The 19,766-nt window shown below is 42.0% G+C and overlaps 1 protein-coding gene across 2 annotated transcripts in view; it reads left to right on the top strand.

Moving 5' to 3' along the window:
• Positions 1-19,766, top strand: part of zfr (zinc finger RNA binding protein) — a 46,134-nt gene that overhangs the window by 4,863 nt on the left and 21,505 nt on the right. For both annotated transcript variants that reach the window (XM_005753313.1, XM_005753314.1), the window contains exons 3-8: positions 1,581-1,863; positions 4,345-4,483; positions 10,868-11,086; positions 11,481-11,716; positions 15,140-15,343; positions 15,640-15,952. In XM_005753313.1, coding sequence (XP_005753370.1) covers positions 1,581-1,863; positions 4,345-4,483; positions 10,868-11,086; positions 11,481-11,716; positions 15,140-15,343; positions 15,640-15,952 — 1,394 coding nt within the window. The remainder of the gene's footprint in view (positions 1-1,580; positions 1,864-4,344; positions 4,484-10,867; positions 11,087-11,480; positions 11,717-15,139; positions 15,344-15,639; positions 15,953-19,766) is intronic.

Raw genomic sequence — 19,766 nt, 5'->3', positions numbered from 1 at the left:
AGAGTGTTTTTGTTTCAGATGTTTCATGTCAAGCATTAAACAGTTTGGACTGTTTACTGTGAGTTTTCCTAATTAAATTTAGTCCTACTAAACACAAATATCGTCTGGCTTTTAGTATTGCAATATATCGTATCGTCTACCCTGTATTATGATACATATTGTATCGCCAGATTCTTGCCAATACACACCCCTAATTGTTTTGTTAACTCCACATTAATAAAATGGAGTAACACAGTACACTCATCTTTAGGCACAGCTTGCATGTTGCAGGTTGGACCAATTTTGCCTTCTGAACTCCCTCAGGTCTGCGCAGCCTAGTTTCAGCAAGGTGCTGAGAACATTCCTGAGGTTTTGGGAAAAATCTGAGGAATGTTCAGATTCCTGAGAACATCTGAACTGAAATGAAGAGGATCAACCTACAGAGGGGTGGATTTAATTAAAGACTATCTTAAAGTCAAAGTGAAATAATGATGTGACAGCCTAGTTCATTTCCCCGGAGATTCATTGCAGCAACTTAGGATGATACTCAGTAGTTGTAATGCTGTGTTTTGCTTACAGGGGGACATGTGACTGTTGGCTGTTCTTCTTTGTATTATGGCAGGGTCTTTACCTTACAGCAGGGGTGTCCAACTCCTGCAGGTTTTAGATCTCACCCTGGGTCAACACACCTGACTCACATGATTAGTTCATTACCAGGCCTCTGGAGAACTTCAGGACATGTTGGGGAGGTCATTTAGCCGTTTAAATCAGCTGTGTTGGATTAAGGACGCATCTAAAACCTGCAGGACACCGGCCCTCGAGGCCTGGAGCTGGACACCCCTGCTTTACAGCACAAAGCACCTTGAGACAACTGCTGTTGTGATTTGATGTTATATAAATACAATTGAATTTATCAGGAGGAGAAGTGCTTTATTACAAATTAGTCCACAAAGTAAACCTGATATGTGTTACAGCTGACCTGTACAGAAGAGCATGCAGTTGCACCATAATTGTCATGCACATTTAAATAAATCAAAATTCTTTATATGCCAAATAATGCAAGGTATGTATTAACAGTAGTCTATACTGCACGATTCAGATGATAATTTAAGGGACCCCTGAGTCCCATTAGTGGGAGGATTTAAAAAAAAAAAAAAAAGATTTTTAAATGTAATCATGGTGGCATAATCTCAGCAGGGTCAAAAGAATCTCCATACATGCTTTGGTAGTTAGTACAGCTGTAAAGTCTTGATGCATCCTCAGTCATCCAGGTAAGAAATCCCCAGAATCTGTTCATCTGGACGTTTCAGTGGGAGAAACCTTCCATCATCATCAGCTGACTTTTTCAGTCTCAGCTGACTGCAGGTGTCCAGCCTTATAAACAGGACATTCGCACAATGACTGAAACTGGCACCACTGGGGAAACAGTGGGCTGTGAGACCAGTTTGTTGATCATTAATATGCAATTTGTCATGGCAGTTTGGGGAAAGCTGTACAGTTTTGGAGACACTGGAGTCTGAAAAAGATATTTTAACATGTGCCAAGGCATTTCTCAGTTAGACTGTCGAGATAACCTTCATGTTTCCCTTTGTGTCTCCCAGCCAGCAGCCAGCAGCCGGGGTAGCATACACCCATCCAACCACAGTGGCCAGTTACACAGTTCATCAAGCACCAGTGGCAGCACACACTGTGGCAGCAGCTTACGCCCCTGCTGCAGCCACAGTTGCAGTAGCTAGGCCTGCGCCTGTTGCCGTGGCAGCTGCTGCCACTGCTGCCGCTTACGGAGGATACCAGCCGACCCACGCGGCCACAGATTATGGCTACCCTCAACGGCAGCCTGAAGTCCCTCCACCACCCCCACCAGTCACCTCACAGAACTACCAGGTACCACAACATTTTTCTGTAGACTCACAGATTCCAGAACATTCTTTGGAGTCTCTTTGAATGAGGAATATGGGGAGAGATGTGCTGCCTTCATTATATTTGTGGGAGCTCACGTGCCATAAATGCATTTGCAGAATTCCATTAACTAGTTTCTAATTGGACACTATCAGCAGGAATTAAATGAATTACACACAAGTTAATACATTCTCTCCATAAATACTTTAAATCAGTCAAATTAAATGCAATGACTCTCAAAAGCTTAATGATGGCGTTTCAAAATGAGGACGGGAGAAACTCGATTGAGTTACCGGACATGATTGGTTAGTTGGCAAGCAAGTGGGTCTGCTGCCAGGAAGCTGCTGTGGATCCTTAGCTTGGGGATCTTCCTACATATCCTCACCACAGTACTTGACTCTGCCTGTCAGGGAACTGTGTCGAACGTGGCAATCCTCTGCCTGTGCACCAGCGGTGTGGAGACCTGGAAGCAACCAGCAGGTACCTGAACCTTTTCTGATGACAACTACTTAGCATCTGAAATGGAATAGATAGATAGATTTAATGAAACTGTACAATTTAAACAGTCCAGTCGCTTTGCTTGACTAGTAAGTGTTCAAACCTAGTATGGGCACCAGTTGGTCAGCAATAGTTGGCAGATCGGACTGGGCCAAGAAATGGTTTTAGATTTGGTGTAGCAGGCATGTGTGACATGTTTAAGTTACTTCACAGCACATGGCAGCACATTTATTTTTAGTTTAACAGCCTACAGACAGCTGTCATGTTACACTGCTGTCTGTAGGCGGCATGTATTCAAACCTAGCACCACTGAGGAAATCGATTCAGCAGTTAATGAATGGATATCACATTATTCATGCTAAAATCAATTTGAATAAGGAAATGGTTGTTTTTGTTTTAAACCTACCCTTATTGAGGCGCTGTTTAAGTGTACTATCAGGAGGATGTGTAAAATATAGAAGCTGTCTAAGAAATAATAAATGCTATATATTGGTGGGGGAAGAAGGTAAATTGACTGATTTCCACCTTTGACATGTTTGTATTAATATTTCTTCTTCTTTCAGCAGGAGGGCTCCAGAAACCGGACTCGAGCTGCATCCGTTCTTTCTGGACCTTAAACCTCTGCGGTTCTGTACAAAATCTAATAGTAATGACAATAAAGTTTAACAAAATGAAGTGTTGTGGTTATTGTCACAGTTTTTGCTCTTACTGTGAATGTAGTCTATAAGAATAATGCAAAGTTAAAATGTAATTTTCTGTTTATTAATAATTAATTACTGCTTATAGCGATCAAAGATGTGTGGGTATCGTATACAGAAATATTTTAAAAGTATGTGGAAGGAGATTAAAAACCAAATACAATGTTGACATCAAAAAGCTCAAACTCAAGCTTTTAACTGTGTAACGTCTTCAAACATTACAGCTAAAATCACGGGCCGTTGTTATCAATTATCTAGTGAACATTTAGAGATCTTGTTAATTTGCCATTGAGGCAAGAGTATATATCTTACTTTATTCAAATGTATCAACATTGCCTTGTTCAGTTTTAAAATGTTATAAAGTTTTAGGTATCTTCATAATGAAATTATGTTGGGATGTCGCTGTAGAATTGAGTGAATTCTGAGAGGACCATTTTATTCTAAAACATAATACAGCCACCAGTTCCTAGGAACCGGTGGCTGTATTGTGTCCAGTATGGTATCCCCAGGGATTAGCCTGTGTGATGGGGGCTACAGGACTAATTTTCCCAGGCACTGCCATGAACCTCAAGCAACCATTTGAAAGCTGTCATGAGTACTTATTTTGCCCCCATGACTGGTGGCTGCAGCCCTGTCTCCAGGCCTGTGTGACTGGGCCTTAATCACTTGAGTCTATCACAGTCATTGTCATGCATAACTGCCGTGTTTAGGACAAATGGATGTCATGTGGTTCTTGGTCACATATCTGGAAAATATTTGGGAAAAATAAAAGAAGTCTTCATTGGATGTAGTCCAGTAAACCACTCGTGCACCTGAATGAAACACCTCCACACAGCTCTGTGTTACGGCAAACTGCTGGAACCTCCCACTTCAGAGCAGCTGCCAATGACGAAGAACCAAAGACAGAGTGAAGGTGGCCAATCTGCCCCTTGTTGCTTTTAAACATAAAACTCTGCTGCAACTAGGGGCTAATAGGAAAACCAACACTTGTAGACTGCTTTTTACCCCTCAGCTGTGAAAGGCTGATGACCTGTCCATGGTGTAAATGACACTTAGTTCATGTTTCATGTCCTGTTTAAGAGCAGACAGTTTTATCATTGATGTGAGACTTAAAGTTGTGGTTCAGTATTTGTTAGTAAAGTATTATGATAAGAAACACAGTAGACCTCCAGTAGAAGTTTGGAGTTGATTCTTTTCTCAGACATGCATTGAAATATAGACTGAAACAGTGGCATGAACAATGATGTCTGAGACTCTGATCATTTTGCAGGATTCCTACTCCTACGTCCGGTCGACGGCTCCAGCTGTAGCTTACGACAGTAAGCAGTATTACCAACAACCCACTGCAACAGCGGCTGTTGCTGCTGCACAGCCACAACCCAGTGTGGCAGATACCTACTACCAGACAGGTACACTCAAATGCACATTTTTCTACCCCATTACTACCAAATGCATTGATTTGTAATCATTTTGATTACTTGCTTATTTTACTACCAAGAAACTTTGTCCCTACTTGATCTTCTGTTTCCCCTCACCCCCACCTGGGAGATGGCCTGACCTCCCCCAGTCTGGATCTGCAGGAGATTTCTTCCTGTTTTCCTTTCCACTGTCACCAAGTGTTTGCTCATAGGGGATGAGCTGCTTATTGGGCTTTTTCTTTAATATTGCAGGACGTTATAAAGGGCATTGAAGTGACCGTTAAGAATTGGTGCTATACAAGTAAAAAGAATTTGAACTTCTAAAACTTTGAAACTCTTTACACACTATGTTGTTAGAAGTATTCACTCATCCATCCAAATAATTGAATTCAGGTATGCAAAGTAATTCAATGGCCACATGTGTACAGAATAAAGCAACTAGGCTTCCAGACTGCTTCTACAAACATTTGTGAAAGACTGGGTCGCTCTCAGTGAGTTCCTGCATGGTACAGTGATGGGATGCACCTGTGCAGAAAGTCTAGTTGGGAATTTTCCTCTTTCCCTCTGGAAATGAATGGGAACCACACCAACTGTGACACAAAGTGATGGGCCACGTAAAATCAGAGGGTTGAGAGGATGCCAGCATCACTGTGAACCAGTGCCCGAGGCAAAGTCCATAAAACATGGACGAGCTTGACTGGTCTGAGTCCTGATCTCAACCCAACAGAACAACTTTGGGATAAATTGGAGTGTGAGCCAGGCCTTGGCATCTAACAGTGTGTGTGATCTCACAAATGCACTTCTGGAAGAATGGTTAAAAATTCCCCCAAATACACTCCCAACATAATTTTAAATTATAATGAATTTCCTAATGAGCCAAATGTTTACAGTGAGTGATGGGACTAGACTACACACCTTAGAGTGCTGACTCTTTACAATGAAGCCATGCTGAATGTGGTTTGTCTATGCAAGGCCTGCCATGAAGGTCACACTGTCACCAGAGAATGAATTGTAAGTTGACTGGTTACCACACAGTACACTGCAAATTCAGTGTCTGTCAGCCTTGTGCGTTGACTGCACCCACCCACCGATGTGTCCAGGAAAGAGGCTACAACTGTTGTATTCCTTCTATTAACCCACTCCTTAACCAGAAACAACATCACAGTGTCAAGTGTCCTACCCAGGGAGGGAAGTTAACGTCAGATTTATTGTTATTACTGCCTTACATATGGGACTGTGCTGATATATTGTCACTGTGTGGGAAGCAAATATGTGAGCTGTGAATAACAGGCCTGTTGGAGAACTAAAAAATTGGTATTAATTGGTCAAATATTAATTATACAAGAATGGTTACAGTGTAAATGTCATTTATTGGAGTATGTCCTTTACAGTGCTAATAAAGAAAAGGTGTAAGACTGGATATATAGAAATCACAGGAGCAATGCAGTGTGGAGTTGGTTGCTTTGTGTTTGTGTGGGAGTGAGTTAGCCTGGAAATGTAGCTGGTTCTTAGTCGGGTGGAGGAGGCACAGGGTGGTGTTTCATCTTGTCCCTGAGGGAAGCTGTGTGAGGGATGGGTGGAGGCCACTGTAATGCTGACTGCTTCGTGTGTTGGTGGGAGAGCTATCTTTACTAAACACAGCGTGGTTCCTGATCTGGAGGCGGGGGAGTTTCCACCAGTTTGTTAAGATGCTTTGAATGGCACCACAGTAGAAGGAACACACGGTGATGACACCCTTTGCTGCTCTCACACTGGTTGTGTTACCAGTGCTGAAGGCAGCATTCTGGGGCTTAAGCAGCCTGTAGATGTTCCCCTGACAGCCATGATCTCTGACTCGTCCGACCAGTAGGCTGGACTAATGATACACTACAGGTAAAGACACAGCAGGTTGTATCTGCAATGGAGCCTCGGCTCCTATGGAGTGCAGTGGGAGCTCCTATGACTGTGTTTGTGTTGGTCAGCCGTATCTCTGCTGGGAGAGGAATAAACTGAACACACTGATCAAGAAGGCCAGCGCTGTTCTTGGTCCAGTGACTACCTCACTGTTGACCCAGTGAGGTAGTCGGTGACAGGAGAACGGTGGCCACCCCATGCATCTCAGCCTGACGGCTTTAAGCAGCTCCTTCAGTGACGGGCTGCTGCAGCCACAATGCGTGAAAGACATGCTTTCAGCTGCTGTCACTCTACGATGTACAACAGCAGGGAATGTGAAATAACTGCTGCTATTAATGCCTAACCCCACCACGAAACACTCTGTTCTGCTACTTGTGAACTTTTTTTTTTTCTTCCTTCATTTAATAATAATGTATAGCTAATTGATCCCCGTGGGGAAATTACGCTCTCTGCATTTAACCCATTAACTCAGTGAAGCAGTGGGCAGCCACTAATCAAGCGCATGGGGAGCAGTGTGTAGGGACGGTATCTTGCTCAGGGGAACCTCTGGGTAGCCGTTCAGTGGATTCGAAACCCAGACTTTCCAATCATGGGGCAACCACTCTACCTACTGAGCTATCCCTGCCCCATATATTGAAACATATTATAAACTGGAGGCTAACTATGTGGCTCAGAAGCAGGGTTAGTCGACTAGTCACAATTACGTCGCGACGACTATTTTAATAGTCAGCGCGTCGTTTGAAGCTTTGTAAGATCCCAAAAGACGCAGGAATAAGTAGCAGGATTTAAGAGTGTAATAACGGAGTGAAACAGAAGATGGCAGCACTGCATGTACAAGGATGCCAGCTGCTGTTAAACCCCGAAGAAGAAGCAGCAGTGTCCGTTATCGTAGCTGTGTCCAAATTCAGGAGCCGCATCCTCCTGTGCCCGCATTTGTAGGCCGATTACGTTACAGCGACACGAAGAAGACTGTCCAAATTCCAAGACTCCGAATAATGCGGCCCACAAATGCGTCCTTTATTTCCCCAGGTTTGAAGGATAGGTCGGGTGCATACTTCGTGGCCCAACCTATCCCAGAATTCATAGCGCGGCCCTGCTCAGTTTCCAACAATGGCGGCAGCTAATTAGTTTTAATATTACTCTTATTATTCTTTCTGGGTCACAAAATAAACGTTTAACATATTTTCAGGCGAGAATGTAGCTGTGTAAACCTCAAATATCTGCTCAGTTTATCAAGACACCATATACTTTCAAAAGCGCTCCGACGTGAAGGGAAAGACAAAATGGAGTGTGGCTCATATAGACCCATTTCTGTCCTTAACATAGATTATAGACTGTTTACTTCGATAATGGCCAGGAGAATGGAAGAATTTTTACCCGACCTGATTAGTAATGACCAAACGGGGTTCATAAGACGACGACAGACCCAGGATAATATACGTAGAACTCTTCATGTAATACATCAGATACAGACATCTAAGAGTACAGCCATGCTTATGAGTATTGATGCAGAAAAAGCCTTCGACTCCGTAAATTGGGACTTTCTATACAAAGTCTTGGATAAATTCGGCTTACATAAGGGAATTGTTGATACGGTGAGGGCATTATATACTAACACCACCGCAAGAATTAAAGTTAATGGTTGTCTCTCAGATAGCTTTGTTCTGCAGAGAGGAAATAAACAAGGCTGTGCTTGGTCCCCGCTTCTGTTTGCTTTGTATTTAGAACCTTTGGCACAATCAATTAGACAAAATAAAGATATTAAGGGGATTACCATTGCGGGACAGGAACACAAGCTTGCTTGCTATGCGGATGACATATTGATATACCTAGATCAGCCCACTAACTCCCTGCCTTTGTTGATGAATTTATGCCAAAAATTTGGGAAACTCTCTGGCTATAAAATTAATAGGTCTAATACTCAAATTCTCAGTTATAACTATAGCCCTCCTGCTCACTTGGTTGTTCAATATCCAATGAGTTGGCAAGCACAATCATTGAAATATTTAGGAGTTGTTATTCCCAAGGATTTAACTAAACTATTTGAGGAGAATTTTGGTTCCCTACAAAGGAGAATAGTGGGTGATATTAGACGATGGAACATGATCCCCTCTCTTTCTCTACACTCACGAATTGAATCTATTAAAATGAATATTTTGCCAAGAATATTATATTTATGCTGTTTCAATGAATGGGATAAAATAATATCGCAGTTTATATGGGGGGGAAGCGGCTGAGGGTTTGTTTTAAAACTTTACAACTACATAAGAAGGCGGGATGATGGGGGTTGCCGTCACTAAAAAATTATTTTCGGGCTGCTCAGCTGAAGACTGTGGTCAATTGGTGTGATACAAGCTACCAAGCACACTGGAAGACTATTGAGGAGAACATGTTTTCCTCTCCAATACAAGCTGTCTTGATGGATTCGAACATTCGAAAATGTATTGACAAGGTTTGCAACCCCTGGGTGTCGTGCACACTTAATATATGGAGAAAAGTCGTGAAAGAATTTAAACTGGAACAGGATTTGTCTTTATTTAAATGGTATGCATATGACTCTGACTTTGTCCCGAATAAACTGGACTCACGTTTTAAAAGTTGGTCTGCTAAAGGGTTATCTACATTCGATAGTCTGATTAAGGATGGGAACTTTATTAGTTTTGACACACTGAAACAGAAATACAATCTAGAAAAACAGGATTTTTATCGATACCTGCAAATAAGACATTATATAAAGACACCAATCGGTGTGATGTCAAAAACTAATGTGGAACTGGTAACTTTGTTTAGACAGGCGTACAGTGGGGATGTCGATACAAGACTCATTTCCTTTTGGTATAATTTTCTTATAAATAAGCTTCCCCACTCAACTGATTATGTGAAGATGTTATGGGAAAAGGAGGGAGGGATGTGTATTTCAAGGGATGAATGGACTCAGATATGGGAACGGCAATGGAGGAGTACTTCCTCCAACAGCTGGAGGGAATTCGGATGGAAGTCTTTGATAAGGTTCTTTATTTCTCCGTGTCAAAAGGCTCATTATGATGGGAATCCTCCTGTGTGTTGGAGAAACTGTGGACACCAACGAGCACATCACACCCATATTATGTGGGACTGTCCTGTGCTACGGACTTACTGGAAAGACATTCATGGTACATTACAAGGCATTTTTGACTGTACATTCTCTTTGGACATGAAGACAATCTTCTTTGGTTGTATACCGCAGAACTGGTTTAAAAATGATACATGTCTGTTAAGAGCTTTACTTGTTGCAAGTAAGAAAAGTATAACTAAGAAATGGTCCTCGCAAGATATACCGACCTTGTCATTATGGTGGGAAATTACGCTAGAGATTTATAGGATGGAGGAAGTAACAGCTCATGTCAATGACGGGGTGGGTTTGTTCCATTTGTGTTGGGATAAGTGGGTCCTATATGCCAATACCCATAAACCGAATCTTCTTTTCAAAGCTTGAAACCACCAACCTAGCTAACTGGTCACTCCCGACTGTTTTTTTTTTTTTTTTTTTTTCTCTTTCGTTTTGCTTTGTTTTTCCCTTGGAAATTTTGTTGATTAATGCCTGTAATCGCCATCGTGAAGTAATATTTTAGAAATAAAGAATTAAAAAATAAAATAAAATAAAAAAGCGCTCCGACGTTTTCGGAGACGTCTGTTACCCACCAGCTCGATAGCTAGCCGGGGACAAGGCTCACTAGACTCCCGGCAAATCGTTTTCAAACCCACTGTGGTGTATTCATAATTGTCTCTGGTACATTTGTTGTATGGGCAGTATGTGTTCATTGTTTGATTGTGTAATTACGTGTTACGCACTGGGTAATTATGCCGGGAGATGGTAATACAGTGAGTAAAGAGTTGGTCTTACCGCACACAGTGGTCCCGCGTACTTATTCAGATTCGGAGTAAGAATAACACACCCACCGCCGTCTTTCGCTACTCAGGTTAAACATGATATATAAGTCACTCAGATAACTTGAAATGTTATTGTTTGGCTTTTTTCAGTGTTTTATTTGTTCCTGAGTAAATCGGTTTGGCTGAGATTAAAGTTATAGTTTTTACACAGCTGAATAAACTTCAAGCAGACAGCTGATTATCAGAAGTGTGAGATGCTCGAGAATTTACTCCGGTGTCCTGTTATATTTTAGATAGCAAGGAGTTTATTAAACTTCACCGAAACAATCTGCAAATGTCATTAAAATTTAATAAACTATCATCTTGTCTTTATTTTTAGTTAGCACAGACCTGAAACACTTAAAGCTGTAAGCTAATGATAGTTATATAAGAGCAGATGCTGCTGGTGCAATAAGCTGTACGTTTTACGTCCAATGGATGATGATCTGATTACTCGACTAATCGCAAAAATAATCTGTGACTAGTCGACTATCAAAATATTGTTTGTGGCAGTACAGCACAACGTGACCAAGCAGAACTTTGAAATTTTGTATCCTTTTCTGTGTTTTCTAGCCCCCAAACCGGTCTACAGCCAGGGGGTGACATCGTACACCCAGAGCCAGCAGACTCGACAGGTGACTGTGATAAAGCCAGCTGCTCCTAGTCCAGCCTCTTCAACGTTCTCCATCTACCCAGTGACATCTACTGTCCAGCCCGTGGCTGCTGCAGCCTCTGTTGTCCCGTCTTACTCCCAAAGCCCAACATACAGCACTAATGCTGTTACATACTCTGGTAAGCTGTGAGACGTTATCACAAAAGCACTGCTCCAGGAACAACTTTTTTTTACTGTAGTTCGTGAGTAACATGAAGGTGAATCGTAATGCAGCCGATCAGTTGTGTTCTGGATAACAAATGACTATGTTTGTTTTTAGCTGTATGAGAGCGGCAATAACAATGGTAAACAATATGTCTAACATTTTTTTGATGCTAGTCATGCTGTGTTTACCTCATAGGACAGCTACAGCGCCTTAGCTCTGTTAGCATAGCTTTGAGACCTTTCGTCTGATTCTGTGACATGTTGAATAGAAATGTTGAATATGGTCTCATTGTGTAAATGTTTTTTTCGGAGAACCTTTTGAGAAGTTGACAAACAGAGCAGCAGTAAGTAGGTTTGGATGTTTTTCAGGAACCTCATACTCTGGCTATGAAGCTGCAGTTTACTCAGCAGCCTCCAGTTACTACCAGCAGCAACAGCAGCAGAAGCAGGCAGTGGCAGCTGTAGCTGCAACTGCAGCATGGACAGGCAACACCTTTACTAAGAAGCCCCCCTTTCAGAGTAAACAGCTGAGGCCCAAACAGCCCCCCAAACCTCCTCAGATACACTATTGTGATGTGTGTAAGATCAGCTGTGCTGGCCCACAGGTGAGTTCACCGCTGAGTGCATGGATATCTAACAGTCATGTTTAAATGTAAAACGTCTTGTGATATCTCCACTTGTTTTCTATGGAGTGCCTAATGTTGGCCAGCAAGTCTTTCAACCATGCAAAGATAATACATATATGCCATCCAGCTCATCAGCTTGTCTGTGTGCCCTGTATGAGGTCGGTGGGATTCAAATGTAAATGATGCATCATGCAGTTTGTTCCTTTTCAGCTACCAGACACTCTTTGATCAACTCATCAGTGAGTGGTAACTTTGTTGCTTTTTAAAAAAATTTTTTAAAATAATTGATGATTAATATCAGTCTGTACGTGCTCCAGAGAGCTTTTCTTCAAATTCTTTAATTCTCACTGGCTTATACAACTTTGTACTTTTGTGTTACTCGCAGCAACAACTCCACCTCATTGTTAGTCCATTTAAAAAACTTGGTGCTTTTCCTCGACATTTTGCCGCAACGTTTCAAAGAGCCGGAAAGTAAATAAACGGCAGACAGAAATGAAGCAGGAATCTTGTTTCACGCATGCGCAGTACTGGAACATAAGTGTTTTCGGTCTTTTCAACGTGGACGCACACCTCTGTGAACAGGACTGAAACGCTAGTGTGGACGCGGAGCTTTTTCAGACGAAAACGCAGTTTTCAGATCTATCCGGGCCAGTGTGGACGTAGCCACAGACACTGTGGAAGAGCTGCAGATGCATATGATGTGCTCAACAAGCATAAACTAAGACTCACAAATGTGTGCAGTGTTTTGTGTGTAACTTTTGAGGAGTCGTACTTCAATCCACACACACAAATATAAAGCAAGTTGACCAAACGTAAAACTGTTTTACAAATCAATGCAAATCTGAAGAAGTACTGATTGTTTCTGCACAATTTATTAGGTTCACCTCACGAATCTGATCATGTTACCTTGCAGAGACCTTTCTGTGCACACAGATGTCAAACCTCCTTAAATACGTGTGGACACAGATCACATCGCATGCTGTTGGGTTCATTTTTGAACTGAAAGTGCATAAATGTGCTGAAAGTGCATAAATGTGCTAAGCAGTTAAAGCTGTGAGTTAAAAACAGCTGCTGTGTCTGTTTGCTCACTCAGGACAGCCAAACGATCACAGAGCACCACACGCACACAGGGAACACTTATTGTGACTCACAGAAACAGAGTCTGATACCAGCTCACGTTTCTTCTTCTGCACCTCTGTGGAGATGACCCTTCTGCAGGCAGCACTCCTGTTACCATGGCAACCCGCCCTCCGGTCAGGCTTGCGTGAAGAGAGATTTACAGCCTTGTTTCCTTTAGCAGAGTCAGGCTTAAGATTTTATACCTTGTGGTGCTTTCACCAGTGAAGCAACCCCCCCTCATATTCCTGAGAGAAGGAGCCTTTCCCTGGGATGTCTGAGACTAATTTAATGCTGCAGCTTCTCACAGATCCACACGGGTAGGCTGCTTTCAGGTCCCAGTGTAAAGCTTTGTTTGTTTTATTTTTTTCAAAACTAGAAGAGGTGATTTATCCATCACAGAGCCGATACACCAGCCTCTAAAGGTTCATGCATGGGTTAAATAATGTGCTCTTACATGCTGGGGAAAGTCAGCCAGTGCTTAGCTGCAGACAGAGGGGACAGCATGGTCATACTGTGGATCATCCACTGGAGTGAGTGTGTGTTAAGTTATATATTTCAAATAAACAGATATTTGATTCAGGTACGGTGGAATAACACTTTAATGTTAATCTTAGCACTCTCTAATAACAGCGACCGTGGCTCAGGGGGTTGGGAAGCGCATCTAACCGGAAGATCGCCGGTTCGATCCCGGGCTCTCTGTCCTGATTCCTTGGGCAAGACACTTTACCCTACCGCCTACTGGTGTTGGCCAGAGGGGCCGATGGCGCGATATGGCAGCCTCGTTGCTGTCAGTCTGCCCCAGGGCAGCTGTGGCTACAACCGTAGCTGCCTCCACCAGTGTGTGAATGTGAGAGTGAATGAATAGTGGCATTGTAAAGCGCTTTGGGTGCCTTGAAAAGCATTATATAAATCCAATCCATTATTATTATTAATGTCGGCATAATAAATGATCCCAAACATGTCAGTGGTCATCCAGGTCTTGGTGGTCTACCATTACTGTTCAAACAAATAATCCCGAACATTCAGGGCACTGTCTGTGTTTGGTAAACCGTTGGTTTCTAGTAAAGCGGTTATCTGTGATGATCATTTAGAAAAACAAACGCAGGCATACAGTGGAAGCCCTGATGTCCTACGTTTACACTGGGACTTGAAAGCAGCCTACATTAGTGGACCTGTGCGAAGCTTTAAACCTGCCACAAACCCGTATGGCGTGACCTATCAGGTGATTCGTCCACACGTATGGAAGGCTTTGTGAGCGAGCGAGAGACAAGTTGCGTGTAGTTTGAGACATCTGTGTGCAAAGAAAGGGTTTTGGAGGGTAATATTATCAGATTCAGGAGCTGAACTTAATACACTGTGCGTAAACGATCAGTATTTATTCAGGTTTGGATGTACGCGTTTGTAAAATAGTTTTACGTGTGGTCAGATTGCTTCGTATTTGTGTGGATTAGTCTAGAGGCCGCACACGTGTGGGACATCAACAGTTACACACAAATCATTGCACACATTTGTAAATTTTATTTTACGCTTGTGGAGCACATCGTACACGTTTGCAACCCTTTGAAGATTAGGCTCAAAGCTATGGAGAGAAATTTGTCTCCAAAGTAGAGATGGTGTCTGTGTCCTGAATCCAGACAGCAGAGGGGCCTGTAAGCTGAAGGCTCCGCCTCCCATTCGACTTAGTAAAGACTGACGACAATGAATGTTAGGCTAAATATGGTGTGTATGGATATGATGCTTGGGTTAATTTACTGATAACTAATGAACACACAGAGTTAAGTTCAATGCTTTTCACAGTCAATCATAAGATATTTAATTGTTTTATGGTTATTAGTGGACATGGAAGTATTATGTACTGAAGTCAGAGGTAAAGCCATGTGCTCAGTTTGCAGTGAGCAGACTGCTGTGTTGAGGAATCACTGGCCTAAACACAAGAAGCTGCCTGATGCAGAGCAGGTTCAGACATCAGACGTTTGCTAGCAAAGCTTCAAGGATGGAGCAGTTAAGACCAGCTTTGAGATTTTCTACAAATCCCTCAAAAAACAGAAAGCCATTCTTTGATGGGCAGTTTATCAGAGTTGGGTGGACTGACATGGTAATGTGTCCTGAGGAGGGGAAAAAACCGTGAACCATAACAATGATCAAGGACGTTTCTGTAAATCTACAACTTCAGTTGACGAAGAGCAACATTTATAAAACATTTATGCAGTCGCTTGTGGGAATGTTGATTAGTGTTTTGTCTCATGAATAATCTGTGTGTCCCTCCAATTCTGACTGCATAAGACTTACAAGGAGCACCTTGAAGGCCAGAAGCACAAGAAGAAGGAAGCGGCATTGAAGGTTTCTCAGAGCAGCAGTAGCAGTGGTAGCGGTGGAGGAGCACTGGCCCGCAATGCTCAGAACCAGCTCCGATGTGAACTTTGTGATGTTTCGTGTACTGGTGCTGACGCCTATGCTGCCCATATCCGTGGAGCCAAGCACCAAAAGGTATGATTCACATTCCCACTGTGTCTTTCACAGCCCACACACTCTGCTGCTAAACCCACAGATGAACAAACGTAGCACCACTCAGGGGAAGGAAGCAGGCTTTGCAGTGGTGTAAGATTTAGCATTGTTACAACAAAGAATGAAACACAGCAGTCATTTGAAGAGGCAGCCTATACTTTCTGTCCACAATGATCGTCAGTGCTCAAGCAAACCTGGCTCTACACAGGAATCTGTTCTAGTGTCTGCTGTATGTAGAATAATCAGAAAGCGTCTGTGCACTCGTTTCTCTTTTCCAGGTTGTAAAACTCCACACCAAACTCGGTAAGCCCATTCCATCCACTGAGCCCAGTATGGTTACTCAGACATCATCCACCACGACAGCTGCTCCAAGCAAGACCACACTGGCTACTTTCAGCAGTTCCAGTACCACCAGCTCTCCATGTGTGGCTACCTCCTCCTCTCCTGCCTCCAGCTCCTCCTACCTGAGGCCCATTAACCTGGTTAGCAGCGGTGTGGCAGGTGGTAAGAGCCCCCAAGCCAACAGCCTTTCTGCTGCCAGTGCTGCTTCAGTGGGGAAAAAAGTCAACACCCCCAAGATCAACTTTGTAGGTTAGTAAGTTGTTTAACAGCAATGCTCTTTGGTCTCATTTGCACCTGTTCATGAAAAATGTGAATAGTTCTGCTTAAAACAATCCTGCTTTATTTGTGACGAGCTTTCCTGATGATTGGAGGGAAACGGGAAGTGTGGCTTTTGATTAAAAGCAGAGAAACTGAAGTTGGGTCTGAAAATGTTGGTAGTAACCGTCTGAATACCAGAGCAGGAGATTTGAAGCTTTTACCTTTTGTTACTTGATGATTTAAAATAAATGCCACCCTGCTGTATTTCACTCGCACTGACTTGTGTGGATCATGTCCTCTGGTGCAGCTTTTGTTGTTGTTTGTTTTGAAGCGGGTGGAACAAGCAGTTCAACTTGATCATATTCATAATCCAAACATGAATTAATGGCAGGACTTTAGGCAGTGTTGTAGGATTGGGTTGTGATTGATAGGGGAGGGATTACTGAAGTTAAGCTGCAGGCAGTCATTTTTTAGGTTATTTAACAGAAAAACAATGACAGTAACCGTGTCTCATAAACATAGAATTAATCCTTTCTTTTTTTTTCTTTTTTTAAGACTTTTATTTAACTTTTTTCCAACAAATACAAGACTGGTTCACATCCAAGATAGTAACACTGCACAGCACTAGAATATTACACATTGTCCAGAGTCCACAGAGAACTTGTGATAAATTATGTCCATAATTGTTGTCCATTAGAATCCAGTTTACAGGTTGCTCCCAGTGTTTCCAGTGGTTTCTTCCATTTGTCCACAAAAATTCGGGAGCTCCCATCAATATGATGTCCCGGCCTGATCAGAGTCATAACATCAATGATGAGCGACTTCCATAGAGGAATGGAGGGAGGCTCAGCCCCCTCCCATCTCAACATAATGCTTTTCCTGGCCAACATTAACAGTGACTGAATCACATGCTCATGTTGTACCAGTGAGACAGGGATATATCCCAATAAACACATTAATGGGTTTTCTGTCACCTGATGACCAATGGCTGTACTAACATTGGCACAGACCTCTTTCCAAAGTGACTGGATAATAGCACATTCCCACAAGCAGTGGAATCTAGTGCCCACTCCAGCCTTACACTGGAGACAATTCGGAGATGTTCCCATATTATACTTACTATAAATATACAGAGAAATATACACATCGTGAAAATTTTGTGCTGCAGTTCTTTAAATCGGTTACAAACAGAGATTTTAGATGAAAGGAGCAGGATTTTGTCCCATGCCTGTATATCTATTTCACATTTAAGCAACGTCCCCCAAGATTTTCTCAACCATGCCAGTTTATCCACAATTAGGGCATAAATCTCTGAATCAAACTTTGATATAAAATGTTCATGCTCCCTTTTATCCAGAAGAAACTTCTCCAACCAAGAAGAGGCTGTTGAGATTTGTAATGATTTAGCATTTTTTAACACATATTGTCTCAATTGCGAATACTTATAAAACTCAGTCTTTGACATAGAATACTGGGACTTCAGGGATTCAAATGATTTAAACTCACCATGTTTAAAGAGGTCTTAAAACCTCTTTACACCTACTTTATGCCATCCCACAAAGCTCGACACTATGTCAGAAGGTCTGGATTATTTATAAGTGTTGACAAAATATTAAACGGATGACTACTGTTAAAAAGTTTTCTCAGTTTTCCCCACGTCCACATAGCATTATAGTGGGCTATGCTTTATTACGTGAGGTAAGTCATTTAGGCATTTCCCTAGAAAGCTAACAGGTGAGGATGGTTTACATAATACTTCCTCAATATTTAGCCGTGGCAGCCCAGAATGTTCATGTATCCAGGAAGAAAGAAACCTCGCTTGTATTGAGTAGGGCTGTTCGATATAATGATATGTATCGGATGACGATATAAAAACATCTATCGTTTCATTTTACGCTATCGTTTGTTTCGTGGTGTCGCAAAATAAACTGTTTACAGCAATATTTGTTCATCGTTCTGATGTCACTGTAGTGGCTGTATTCATTTCAAGTTCTCTCTTTCTCTTATATTTAATATAGCCACACTACAGACGGACAAGCGCCTGTTTTTATGCGTTGTCGTTAGCAACAACGACGGTAACACCATCGCGCGTCTGCTTGTTTATGTTCCACATAAACCTTTCACAATAAAGCTCAAGATCCTGTTGAGACTTTTCAAAATAAACTGAATCACGTGAAAGAGCAGATTATTTACGGATGAGAAGTAAAAAAGAGCCGCCAGGTGCTAAAAAACAAACCTTAGACTCAAACGTTAGAACAGGCTTTTCCCCGCAGCACGCCGTGTAATAAATACGCACAAAGAAAACGGCGCCGTTACAACTTATGTCTAAAAGTGTGTAGTTTCATGCATCGTTGAAACACTCGACTCCAGCTACATGACGCCCAGCTGAAAACACTTCACACAAGTCGAGATTCACAGAATTTACAGGAAATGTTACATTTTTGTGATTTATATCGTTATCGGGACGATAGATGTCTTATATCGGGATATGAGATTTTGGTCATATCGCACAGCCCTAGTATTGAAAGAACATAATTAAATTTAATGTTTGGCACTCCCCACCTGCCCAGATCTTTCGGTAACTGTAGTGTCTCCAATTTAATTTTGGGTTTTCTTCCTGCCCAAATGAAATCCACCAGCCTTATTATTACTTTAATGTCTTCTGATTTCAAAATTGCAAACAACATGCCTGTGGGATATAATATTTTGGGTAGGATTACCATCTTAATGAGATTTATTCTTCCCAGAAATGATATCGGAAGTGACCTCCATCTTGTCAGCTCCCAAATATACAAAACCTGATAGTGCCCAGTGAAAAGGTCATTACAACAGATTTATCAAAATTTACTTTACATCCAGATATAAGACCAAAGTCCTTGATACACCTGGTAAGAACAGGTAGAGAGTTGGAAGGGTCAGTCAATGTCAGAAGAATATCGTCTGCATAGAGCAGAATTTCAGGTTGTTTATCCCCAATTTTAACTCCATGAACACTTGGATTTTGTCTAATGGTCAGAGGCTCAATGGCCAAAGCAAATAATAGTGGTGACAATGGGCTACCTTGGGCTGTACCTCTGCTCAATGTAACTGGGGAGGATAGCAAGCCGTTAGTTAACACAGATGCTGTTGGTATTTGTATATAATTTTGATCCACCCCAGAAAGTTTTTTCCAAACTCAAATCCCATTCAATTCTACCAAATGCGTTTTCGGCATCCATAGAAACAACAACCCCAGGCATTTGATAAAAATTTATAAAATGAATAATATTAAATAGGCGTCGAGTATTGTTGTAAGAATTCCTCCCCTTAATGAAACCTGTCTGGTCAGCATGCACAATAGAGCACATTACCTTTTCTAGCCTAAGAGCCAGTATCTTATTATCAACACCAAGAAGGCTCATAGGCCTGTAAGATGAGCATGACTCGGGGTTTTTATCTTTTTTAGCTATCAATGTTATATTAGTCTGATACATAGATTCTGGGAGTTTCGATTCTTCAAGTGCTTTATTAAAAACCCTTAATAATAAACTATTTAACTTCACTTTCATTACCTTAAATTCTACTGGGAAGTCATCTGCCCCAGGACGTTTCCCTGACTGCAGTGCAGCTATAGCTTTATCCACCTCCATCGGTGTTATGGGTAGGGATGGGTGTCGGTTCTGACATAAACGGTAGTAACCAGACCGAAAAGCAGCGCACATTTCGGTGCTTTATTTCGGTGCTTTTTTTCCCTGAGCTGTGACACACTTCTAGCCAATCATTTTACGTTTCCCAGGATAGTAGGCGGGGCCAGGTACGTACGTTC

Source organism: Pundamilia nyererei, unplaced genomic scaffold (genome assembly GCF_000239375.1).
Source record: "Pundamilia nyererei isolate P.nyererei 1_Seehausen unplaced genomic scaffold, PunNye1.0 scaffold00420, whole genome shotgun sequence".
Classification (NCBI taxonomy): domain Eukaryota; kingdom Metazoa; phylum Chordata; class Actinopteri; order Cichliformes; family Cichlidae; genus Pundamilia; species Pundamilia nyererei.
This window is presented reverse-complemented; position numbering and strand designations above follow the sequence as displayed.